General features: G+C 32.1%; 1 protein-coding gene and 1 pseudogene across 3 annotated transcripts in view; both read right to left on the bottom strand.

Annotated features, from left to right (window-relative positions):
- Positions 1-12245, bottom strand: part of LOC145268166 (spermidine synthase-like) — a 71655-nt gene that overhangs the window by 43919 nt on the left and 15491 nt on the right. For all 3 annotated transcript variants that reach the window (XM_080123376.1, XM_080123377.1, XM_080123378.1), the window contains exon 2: positions 6506-6651. In XM_080123376.1, coding sequence (XP_079979502.1) covers positions 6506-6636 — 131 coding nt within the window. In that variant the 5' untranslated portion in view covers positions 6637-6651. The remainder of the gene's footprint in view (positions 1-6505; positions 6652-12245) is intronic.
- On the bottom strand, positions 3412-3544 carry LOC145268466 (U2 spliceosomal RNA; annotated as a pseudogene).

Here is a 12245-nt window from a genome sequence, read left to right as displayed (position 1 = left end):
GTTTATTATTTATAACACCTTTTCTCGAACTTACCGTGTTTAAGAGAGAGTCGGCCGCCATTTTGAATTGTCCAATACATCGGTAAACACTGCATGTTTTTCGAGCTGAATAAACATGTTACATTGAATAAAAACACAAAAAATATATCCAGTTTGGTAGAAAAGTAACTTATCTTGCCTTTGATAACATTTATTTGTTATATATTTGTTTTTTGACAACTTTTTCGAATCTATGTGTACAGTAATACAAACCCAAAATTACATGACAAAAAAACGATAAGATAGAAAAATAATTATTAATGAACTTTTTTTTGTTGTTGTTGACTAAAATAGTCATAAACAGTTTTTGGTAAATATGAAGAATTACTTCACCTTGGAAAATTCCTTTATAATTCCTAATTTTATAGATTTTTGAGGTCGCTGTAAACGAAAATAACATTTAAAATTAAGGCAAACGAGTAGTTTCCAAGAAATGTTAGTTAAAAAAGTGGGGGATCACTTTTCTATAATAATTTAACGTAAACTGACCATCCACTTTGTGGCCACTATTTACCCTCGGAAAATCCTTTAAAATTCCAGGAAACAAGTAGTTTTTTTCTTTTTAAAAATATATTAAAAATACTCGTTTGCCTTAATTTTAAATGTTATTTGCGTTTTCAGCGCACCCGAAAACTTATAAAAGTGGTAATTTTAAAGGAATTCTCAAAGGTGGAGTTATTCTTCATATTTAACCATTTTTTTAAAACATTAATAAATTCATGAAGTATTGCTCAGTAAAAAAATAATTAACCTAAAGAAAAAATCATGTTTCTTATTTAAGATTATTTCGCCACATAACAAAAATAACATGCAAAATCATTTTTTTATATCCATATTTTCAGTTTGTTAAAATATGTTAATAATATAAATTGTAACACCACGAGTGAACGCGCGTTTTTTTAGTTTAGTTTAGTTTCATATTATATATATATATATATATATATATATATATATATATATATCTAAGTATTTTTTAAATTTTATCTTTCTAGCTTTAAAAAAAGTTGTAAAATTTTATCAGCCGGCATAATTTATTTTTAAATATTGAAAAATTTCAGGAAAATTAATTTTTGCTAGAATTTTAAAACGTGTGTCAACAGCTTAAAAAAATCGTCACTTCAAAAGAACGTGGTATGTCTTGCATTTTCCTTAGTTTTGTATGCTGTAAAAATTTTTTTTTTAATATTAGCAATTTTATTTGAAGCTTCTTCTTTTGAATGGTAAAAAACTTAGGATGATAATCTTGAATTAAATTATAGTTACATCGTGTTAAATACAGGGGGGGGGGAGCACATTAAAACTTACTTTGCTGAATGGAGATGGTGTAAAATCTTTTCTTTTTACTGCATTAATCCATAGACAAGATAATTCTTTATTTTTCGGAAATGAAAATACTGTAACTTTCGGTCCTTTACGATAATTTCCTCTGCAATTCGGAACGATGCACCGTGAAGGCATTTTAATAAAAATAGAAATATTACAATACGTTACGATATCTACCGGTGACAACAGTTGGTTGCTTGAGTCAAGCAATGCTTGACACCGGTAAAGGGACTATCCGTGATGACGTCAGCAGATTAAATTATTTTTGCCCACCGGCCATCTTGTCTTTTAAGACGGTCTTGGTTTAATTCACAAAATATTATGTCAGCAATATGTTTTCATTTCGTTAAAATGTTTGTTTTTGATGTACAAAAACGTAGCGATTTTCACAAAAGAGAATGATCATTTAATTCAGATCAACTATTATTGCCATTATTCTATTTTTTTTTTTTCATCTTCATTTTAACTATTCATTTTTATCTTTTCATTATGAAAAATATGAAAAAATTCTCAGAATGCTTAAAAAAAAAAAAAAAAAAAAAAAAAAAATCACCATGACCAATAAAATCTTTTCACAAAACTATCATTATCAGCAAACTTTACATCATATTTTCATATACAGACATTTTTTTAAAAACATTATTTCATAGCAGCATAGTTTTTTTTGTTTTTTGAATTATTATTTTCTCCATTTTTTATTAGTTTGTTCTAGCTGGGGATGGGGCATCCTACCGATTGGCAGAGATTCCTCCGCTATCTCATCCATTTCAACTGAGATATATTTTAAGATTCTAACCATCCGTTTTAGTGCAATTGTTTGTATCTCTCTTGCACTTGGTTCACTAAGTATATTTCTAAAGAATCTTTTGAAATTCTTTTTCATGAGTTGCTCCTTTTAAATTCCTGGAATGATAGAGATCTTCCTAAGATTCCAGTTTCTTTTCATGTTGTACAAAGACTTTGTATTTTTGTGGACTTTGGTATTTTCTCTCAGCTCTACATAACCCAGTATTATTGGGAACACTAATTTCGACTAAGGTTGCTTCTATCTCCTTGTTCTATATCACTATATAAGTAAATTTTGGTGCATATTTCGATTTACACTTCAAAAAAAAATACAGAAAGATAAAAATTATGTATGTACTTGACACAGAACAAGGATGTCATATTCCAAAAATTATATAAATTGATCTAGTAGTTTTTTTGGGTTTTTTAAACTAAGAAAATTAAATTTTATAACAAAGCGAGATGTAGTGTTTTGATCACCCATGATTTATAAATAAGAGAGACAACTCAATTGAGATCAAAATCATCTTATAATGAATGCAATTTAGTATTAAACTCATTAAAAACTGTAATTTTGATTTTCTTAATAAAAAATACCCAAAAAACTAGCTGATCAATTTACGTGATCATGACATTGTTACATGACAAGTATGTAGATTACGCAGCTCCATCGCCATTCTGTAAAATGTCAGCATTGTACACATTAACAGCAACATCACCATTTTGTGTGTTTGTGTCAATTTCTATGAATCGGCATTGGCATTATAATGGTTAATGGAAGTAACGTTATTTTTTGCTATGGATAAAACACAATATAAAACTTAACTTTTGTAAAAAAATAGATTTTTATTAACGAACTACACAGACGAGAGATAATAAAATAGGATTAAGTTTAACGCCTTCTGTTGAAACATGTATCTAAAGATAATATTGCTTACAGGCCTCCATACTTTTTTGATAAAAAAGGAACAAAAAAAAATAAAGATCACCCTCTATCAATTTAAATAATAAAATCCAAACAAACTTTTTTGGGGTCGATTTTGAATTTGCAATTTTTATTATCTCAAAAATCATACTTTTTATCTGTTATAAAAAAATCTTTGTTTAAACTTCATATCAAATAATATTTGAATTTAATATCATTTAAAGCTTTTTAAAAATAATTAGTTTTTAGAATTCTGTTTTTTTTTTTGTTGTTGTACCTATTTACTATGCCTCCCCACGGGACAGAGTTAGACACCAGGGTAGTTTTTTAACGTGGAGAAAAGGTACAAAAATAAAAATTGTCTCAGTCGTGAAGGATTTCTCCTCCACCGAAAGAGAACAAGAAAATGAAGTGCAGCATCTGAAGAACAGATACTACACTTTGATCTTGACCAAAAGGCCAAGAAGTGATAACCCGTGTCGTTCACTGAAGACTTTTTTTTGTTGTTGTAATTCAAATAATTATATTGCCAAGAAAAAAAAATTATGAAGAAAAAGTGTTTGTTTTTTTTTTTAACATAATATTGATTTTACGTCCAATTTTATTTACAACTTGTGAAATAAATGACGGGATGTTATATATATTTAAAAATAACTTTTTTAATTATTTGATCTTTCCAGCTTTAAAAAATGTTGAAATTTTTATCGACCTACATTCATTTTGTTTAGTTTTCGTAACATGAAATAAAAATATTTCCCCTAATATATTTAACAAAACCTACTTTTATTATGTAAGTTTATTTGATAATGAATAAATATCGAAAATTTCAGGAAGATATGACTATTTGATTTGTGCTAGATTTTTAAAACGTGTATGTCTACGGCTTCAAAAACATCACTACATAAGAACATTTTAAAGCGTTGATAATGTAAACACAATTTTTGTGTCGCATTTTCATTACTTTTGTATGCTGTAAAAAATATTTTTTAAATATCAGCAGTTTATTTGAAGCTTCTTATTTTAAAATGGTAAAAAAGTTAGGACCGTAATAAATTAAATTACAGTTACATCGTGTTACATATAGGGGAGGTTAAAACTGTGGTGTACGTTGGAGGTACCTAATGTACATCATGAACATTTTTTATATTTTCATATTTTTTCAAATAAGTGCAATTCTAAATAAGAAATTAAATATTTATTTAGAAAGCCCAAATTTAAATAAATTTTATTTTTTTAACAAACACATCATTATGATATATATATATATATATATATATATATATATATATATATATATATATATATAAAAAATATATCATATACACCTAGGTGAATGAAATAAATTGAAATGAAATGTTTTTTAAAACTCCTTAATATTCATACTAGAATTGTTTGCAAACATCTGTGGTGTAATCTATAATATAAAAGCGAAAATGTGTGCGCTCTTTTTTTGTGTGTCCAGCAAAGCCTTTTTTTTTTGGAGGGGGTGGGTGGGTTATTTCTTCGAACTTTTTTTATACTCCTTTGATTAAAATAGCTGCAATTTGCAAAGGGACATCATGTCTATCTTTTATTTAAGCAACTTTTATTTTATAAAATTTCTGCTATTCTGGCCTTTCGCATGTTTGTTCGTGTTTTTCATATAAAAAAGCAAAACTAAAAATCAAAAGCGAAGTCGTGTTCTCAGCCTTTCATGCCGGAATATCCAGAAAGCAATCAGCTTGGATCAATGTGGGGAAAACCTATCATATCAAACAATTGCTATTCATTTGGACACGCCCCCCTTTTTTTTTTTTTTAAATACACAGAAAGCTTCAAGCTGAACTGGCTTGCAGCCAAAGTTAAGTACGTGATGTTTATGCGCCTGTGTCAACTCATTCACTTAACTTTTTAATCGTTTAATTTCAACGATTCTCACTTCCTCTGCCCTCTTAGTGTCACGGTATATCACGTTTTCTTTCACTTTCTTTTCCGCCTTCGCCTCAAGGCGAAGGGTTCGAGCCTACCTGCCTACTAACATGTCTTTTTTTTCTTACACCCACACACCGATAAACACCCTCGCAACGCTGGCCACACCTGCTAGTCTATAATATAAATCTCACCTGTCTGTTTAAATGTATGTATATATGTTTGTATGTCTGCCTAAAACTTCCAACAGAGGTGACAGATTTTCATGAGATCTGTATTGTTTTTAGGCTCGACCCTTTGGGACGACAAATATAAAAAAATTGGCCAAAAACATTAATTCCTTCACCCTCAACTGGGCACTTTTCTACAGGGAGGGGGTCGCTTTTTTCACCAATATTTTCGAAAGTTATCGCTTCTTTTCGCCTTAATTTAAACCTATGTCATTTCCGGTTTGGCGTTGGGCACAACAGCAACCATATCACATTTTTTTTTTTTCACTTTCTTTTCCTCCTTTGCGGCACAACAGCAACCATATCACATTTTTTTTTCTTTTCCTCCTTCGCGATACAGGTTCAAGCCTGCTTCCTACTCCTACTTTTTCCTTCTTTATTTTTCTTTGCTCACCCAATACCCTTTAACATACCTCCACTTTCTTTTCTGCCTTGGCGTCACGAGTTCGAGCCTGCCTGCCTACTACAACTTTTTGTTTTTTGCTCAGCACACACCTACAAACATCTGGGCAACCAGGCTAGTAGTTAAATAAGGACTAAATATATCAGTTCCAAGTGACAGTCTTCTGAAGGTTGACGGTTCAATCCTTAGGGAAGGTGATACTAAGAATACAATCACGAAATACTTAAGACCACTACCCTCCTATTTTTGTTCCTATCCAAAGTGTCCCTTTTTGGGGAAGCAAGTAAATAGAAACATCAGGTAGTTTTATGATAAAGAGGTGTAACTCTTATTAACAATACCGGAATTAATATGATGCAATTTTAGAAGAATGTATTTATTTTAATTTTATTTTAAATATTCTGACATAAATTTTGACTGAATATGAAGAATACGATTTTATTGCCCTTTCAAGGAATTTTTCATATTTTCAAGACATTTTCCATATTTTTAAAGCATTTCAAGGTAATAAAAGAAACAAGGCCTTTTAAAGCCTGTGAAAACTCTGCCATGCATGCTATGTAAAGTACACCTAAATGAACCCTGAAAGTCTTGAAAAATTAAAAAGAAAATGGTCAAAGGGATATTTTTTCATGGAAAAATGTTTTGTAAAGTAAAAAAAAAAAATAGAACAAAGTAACATAATTAAATCTGAAATTTTCAGCATTTTCTTCTAAATAACTTCTCTCAGGCAATGACAATTTTTTATTGTCACATAATTAAAGATTACATTCAAATTTATGACAAACAACACAAATTAATTTTCAAAAAAAAAAATAAAAAAAGACATTCAACAGAAAAGACATTTATATTTTAAGAAAATAAAAAATATTTTTAAAGCTGTGCACATACCTTTTGAAAACTAAAATATCTTGAAATTTTGATTTTTCATGATACAATACTTCATCAACCTTAATTGAAAGGCTATATCCATCCCAAAGATCATTTTCCTCGCGGAACCAGCCATCCTGTAAGCGTGACATGTTCAGATTTTAAACCTAAAAAAAAAAAAATAAGTAGAAATAAAACAAATCACATCTTTTTTTCATTTGACTAAAAGAACATAATGTGCTTTTTTGTTGTTGTTTGGGCATTACTGTGTGTGTGTGTGTGTGTGTGTGTGTGTGTGTGTGTGTGTGTGTGTGTGTGTGTGTGTGTGTGTGTGTGTGTGTGATAACCTTCAGCCTTCTGAATCTGGTGTTTTGTTTATGCATTCTTTTGTGGACTGTTAACCTCATCTTCATAGTTGTCTCACCATATTTCGGCCAACTCATCCTCTGGTCGTCTTCAGGTGATTAACTGCAACAGGATAGGAATGCCGAGTCGTGCACCTGTATCTCTAGTAATTACTGCCTTCCATAGTTGTTGTACTGGGAATATGTGGCCAAAACAGTGAAACAACAACTATGAAGATTCATCACAAAGAGTTCAAATATATATATATATACACACCGGTTGTATTGATTGGTTTCCTTGATGTAAATCCAATAAAACTTGCGTGATTATTAAAGAGTGCTCAATGTAGGACAGAGTTGGTATATAGTCTATTTATTATACAAATATTATTGATTACACATGTGCATATATGTTTCAGTGGAGTCCCAATTCAGGGACAACACTTTATTAGACCAAAAAAGAATTCATATTGGAACAGGTCTCAAGATTACATTGATTTTTATAAGATATTTGGGTGTGATCTACATTCGGGGGGGGGGGACAATTTGTGAATGTGAGAATATTTTTGAAGGTGAGAGAAAGGGGGAATGCTCCACCCAGTGTTTAAGCCATCATCAGTAGGGAGGTGATAGGTAATTCTTTTAGCTTGGCATTTATTTATTGCCCTTGATTTAAAATTTTCTATAGGTTGTTTTTATGGTTGTATATCTTATTGGTAGTGACTTTAATTTCCTTTTAACATGTGTCATTTTTATTCATTATTTTATTTTATATTTATTCATTCATTTGTTTTTAGTTTTCAGAGTAGGAGTGAGGGGGGGTGCTGTTTCATGTAATTTAAACTGTTGACAGTTGGGAGGTATTAGAATTCTATTAGTCTGGTGGCTTCTTTTCTTGCTTTGATCTAAAGTACTTTTATATTCCTATCGTCGCTACTACCTATATGCTAGGTTGTTTTATGGTTGTCCTTTCTTTACTGCTGGCAACTTCCTATTGATAAGTGTTTTTATTTTTGTTTTCATTTATTTTTTATTTTATAGTTTAAGCCGGATATAAGAGACTCATGTATATATCAATTTTCTTTGTTTTTATTCTTCCCTCTTTCATTTGTTTTTAGCTTTTAAGGTTCTTTATTTATTTACTTATTTGTTTCTTTATATATAAGGTATATGTCCTTATGGTCGGGTTAGTAGTTATTTTAAAGGGATATATGGGCCTATTAATAAAATTTAAATAAATATGGTGTATTGGTAGTTTTATTTTTCCTTAGTGATGTTTGGAGTAACTATTATGGCAAAGGTATTTATATATTATTATGAAGTCCATTATTATTAATGCAAGCAGAGATTTATAACACATTCGTGAGTCCGTAATAAAAAAATAATAAGGCATTCATTAAATACAATGAACATTAAAACACGTAGACCCTGGGTTCGGTACATCTTGCGATAAAAATATGGGGAGATTCTTTCAAAACCAGAAATAGACGACGAACAGCGTATGAAAATAACGGAAAACACGACACGCAGGGGTAATATTTCGAAATTAAATTTTATTATAAAACAATTACTAACTATGGAAGGAGAGGAATTATGCAATTAAGTGAAAATAAAAAAAAAATTATAAAAATGGGGAGGGGTAATTTTGTCTACTATTCGAAGATGCCAACGAGAAATATATCAAAACAAAAAGTGTATCTGAAGTGCAAACAAATGATGGCAAAATGAATTCAATGTCTTAATATACGAGAGAGGGAAATATTCACGGAGATGAATACTGAGTTTCTTCTTTTTTTTTTTATCTTTTCTTTCTTTTCGTTCCCAGCGGTTGGTCAAAATGTCTTTAATATCCATCCCTCCGGATTAAGACGCACGCTGGTATGGAGTTTCTCCCAGGCTGCTTCTGTCGCTGGGGTGGGACTTTTGCACATCCCTCTGGCAGCACGGCCAGCGACGACTGCTGTACCAAAAAGGCCTCTTATCTTTTTTTCTCCATCTTTCTCTCTTTCTCTCTTTCTGCCTCTTCTCAGTATCTTTCTTAGCCCCTTTCTTTCCTTTATTCTTCGTTGCCTAGCAACCCGCACAGGTCGATGGCAAATGACCCGGTCATCTCGCTAGCTTGCGTGTCAAAAGGTTTTTCTCACCTCTCTCTCCTTCTCCCACTGTCTTTTTTCTCTTCGAAACTATGTTCATTTGCCTTTGGTAAAATAAAATTTAAAAAAAAAAACGATACATTTCTCGTTAGCCCGAAATCAAATTTTTCAATTTTCAATCAATTACGTAATCCATTTATGGGTTACGTCACAATGTATATATATATAAAAAAAACTAATTTTCGATGGTTGTCATTTTTTATTTTCATTCGGGTAGTTAAATCGTTCTCTAATACTATAGCACATATATATTTGATAGGTTAATATGTTTAGTCTTAGGGGCTGGATCTTTAGACTATTGACTCAAGATCCAACCCCTAGAACTATTGGCATATAAATGGATGCATAAATAGTATATATTTATTCATCTTAGTGGAGTGTTCAGTTCATTTACTTTCCTGGTTAGAATGTTAAGTTTTTTCCAATTAAAGGCGTGCTCGGCCCATAGACTATTTTAGTTGAACGTTTTCGGATGTTTAATTATTGAGTATGTAAAGTGCACTCATCTTAATATAATTGTTGGCAAAATGTGTTGCCGCTTGGTCGATGGACATTTGAGATAGAGCTGGAGGTTAAATAGGGCATGATCCTTACCTTAAAATTAGCTAAGTTGCTTTATGTTAGCATCTTCTATGATTAGGGGTGTGTTGGTTTGTAGTGAGTATAATTATTAATTAGTGGTGTATAGGGACCACTTTGTATCCAATTTCCTTTTACCTTCAAGATACTGGGAATGAGAGGTTAGTTTTCTGTTACTACTGTGGTGGTGGTGGGGAGTTGCTATTAGTTTTTTTTATAGTTTATTTAAAGCGTAGCTACCAAAGTGCTTGCAGCCAATTCAACTTTTACATATAACTAGCGAGGGGTACCCGGCGTTGCCCAGGTGTTTTTCGGGGTATGTGAAAAAAAAACCCCGAAAATGGGGGAAAAAAAAAAAAAAAAAAAACAGGTGCCCGTGAAAAAAAACAAAGCCTTCACGACGCACAGTTGGAAAATAGTAGTGTTAAAAAAAACAGGTGCGCGTTTTTGATTGACGTGACGGCGATAGGTATTCAGCAGTAAGCATTTTGTGCGGGACAGTTTTGAATGAGGTGAATAAATCGGTTTGTTTGTTTTTAAAAACCCGCTCCCTGTTTATTAGGAGGAGCGAAATGAAAGCTACAGTCTGATATGACGAAGTCGACATTGAACAAACGTTACTTAGCTCTCTTGAGACAACTGGCTTTCGGCCTGTGATTAGAGTCGAGTTTTGCTTTTTATTTATACCGAAAACCGAATGTAACACGTGTCGATGCAGGAAATGTCGAATAATTAACGTTTGAAAGTCAATAAAATTAAATAGACATGCGAGCTCCGTGGATAACTCTGAGATATTACAATTTATAGATGATATAAAAAGTTTTAAGAAGTTGTGAAATGAGCAAGCGCTTCTCTAAAAGAAGCCTTTTGTGGACATCGAGGAAAAGCGTACATACATACATTTTCGCTTTTATATATATATAGATAATTTACTCCAATCCTTAAAACTAAGAATCTCATATTTCTTTGCTAAACATAGGTAACAGGGTGAAGTTAGCAAACTACATGTTTTAGCCTTTCTAAGAATTTTCCATTTGATTGAAGATGTTTTGTTCGCCTCGATTAGCCTCCAATAGTTACTGAGAGTAAGGTGTCGGTAGTATATGCTTTATTATTCATTCATAGTGTCGATAGTTGGACTGTTTTTCCTTGATATTTTATTTTTATTTTTTTTCTCTAGGTTTTCAGCTGTAGCTAAGTTTTAGGGTATTTTTAGGTGGGAAATGTTTATTTGTAAGATGAAGAAATTTATTCCCAAGTTTCCTTTTTACTATTAGGTTGAAGGGGGGGGGGGAATAACCAAATTATTTTCCTTCCTCGACTATTAGATCTAGTTGTATTAATATTATTGCTATTGTATTTATGTCAGTATTTTTATATCTGCTATTTTTTAGCGCGCTGTTATAAATATTTTTGTATCAGCTACTTTGGACTTGACAAACTGAGCACTCTTTATTACTCTTTTACAGTGGTTGCTGGCAGTCCCTAATGCGGCTTTAGTCTCAGTACATCTATTACATTGGAAGCAATGAAAAAAGTGATTTCTGTGCGCAATGGCAGCAGCACATTCTGGAGAAACCCACAACTGGCTTTTTTAAACAGGGAAGCAGAGGTAGATCCGATATAACTGTATGGAAGCAATCCCAGTCAGCTATAGAGTATCGATATACCGTACAATTGAGAGGTACGTCTGAGGACTTATTACATTTCATTTTTATCTTAATTGATACAACAGAGTGGTCGAAAGATCCCAGTGGAGACAGAACAGAGGATGAACATAGCTCAGGGCAAGTTGTGAGAAAAAGGTCTAGGAGACTTAAATACTTACCGTCGTTGCCGGGCACACAGATGGGTTTGTGAACGATCTGCATAAGCAATGGAGAACCCCCCGCCCCTCATCTGTTTTGAGTGGGCTAAAGTCTCCACAGATGTGAATGTTAGCCAAAGGATTAGCAGAGATGTGGTCAATATTCCCAGATATGCACTTAAAAATAGTAACTCCGCCATTGTGGGGGCGATAGAGGGCAAATGTATACACAGTAGTGTGAACAAACACAACTCGGAGGCAATTTAGGGTCTTCTTTGGAGATGTCTACTATATGAAAAGTCATCTCTAATGTAGGGACATATTCCATGCTCATATCGATCTTGGGGGTCAGATTTGGATGTTAAATTAGAATATCTTTTAATTACAAACTCATCTGGGGAAATAGTCGATCCAATGCCAGTTTCGCTTAGGAAGAATAGGTCTGGTTTGGTCTCCCGTAATTGGGTTTCAACCTCTGGAAGGTTGGAACGTAGACCCCTGATGTTGGAGAACAAGACATAGTAGTGGGAGTCTACGTTGGAAGTTGGAGTTCTGGGTTCAATCGTGTATTTTTTCACAAGACTTTTCATGATGGAGTTTAGGGATTTGTTGAACAGATTGACATATTTGGTTAGAGCAGGACAAAGAGGGAATGTAAGGGAGAAAAAGAAATGAAGAAATACTTTTTTCATTTGATAAATCGACAATATTTCTCGTTGCTAACCTAATTACATCATAAATAAAAATTTATTTTCAACAATTTGCTATTTTGGTTATACAAATTACATGTGTTTATATTATAAGTATTGAAGTATTTTTTTTTCATTACTTTTAACAGTATTTCATTAATTTCTTATGTTAACAGAAGGTGATTACCT

The sequence above is a fragment of the Euprymna scolopes genome, chromosome 43 (genome assembly GCF_053919585.1).
Source record: "Euprymna scolopes isolate OS-2025 chromosome 43, ASM5391958v1, whole genome shotgun sequence".
Lineage (NCBI taxonomy): Eukaryota > Metazoa > Mollusca > Cephalopoda > Sepiida > Sepiolidae > Euprymna > Euprymna scolopes.
This window is presented reverse-complemented; position numbering and strand designations above follow the sequence as displayed.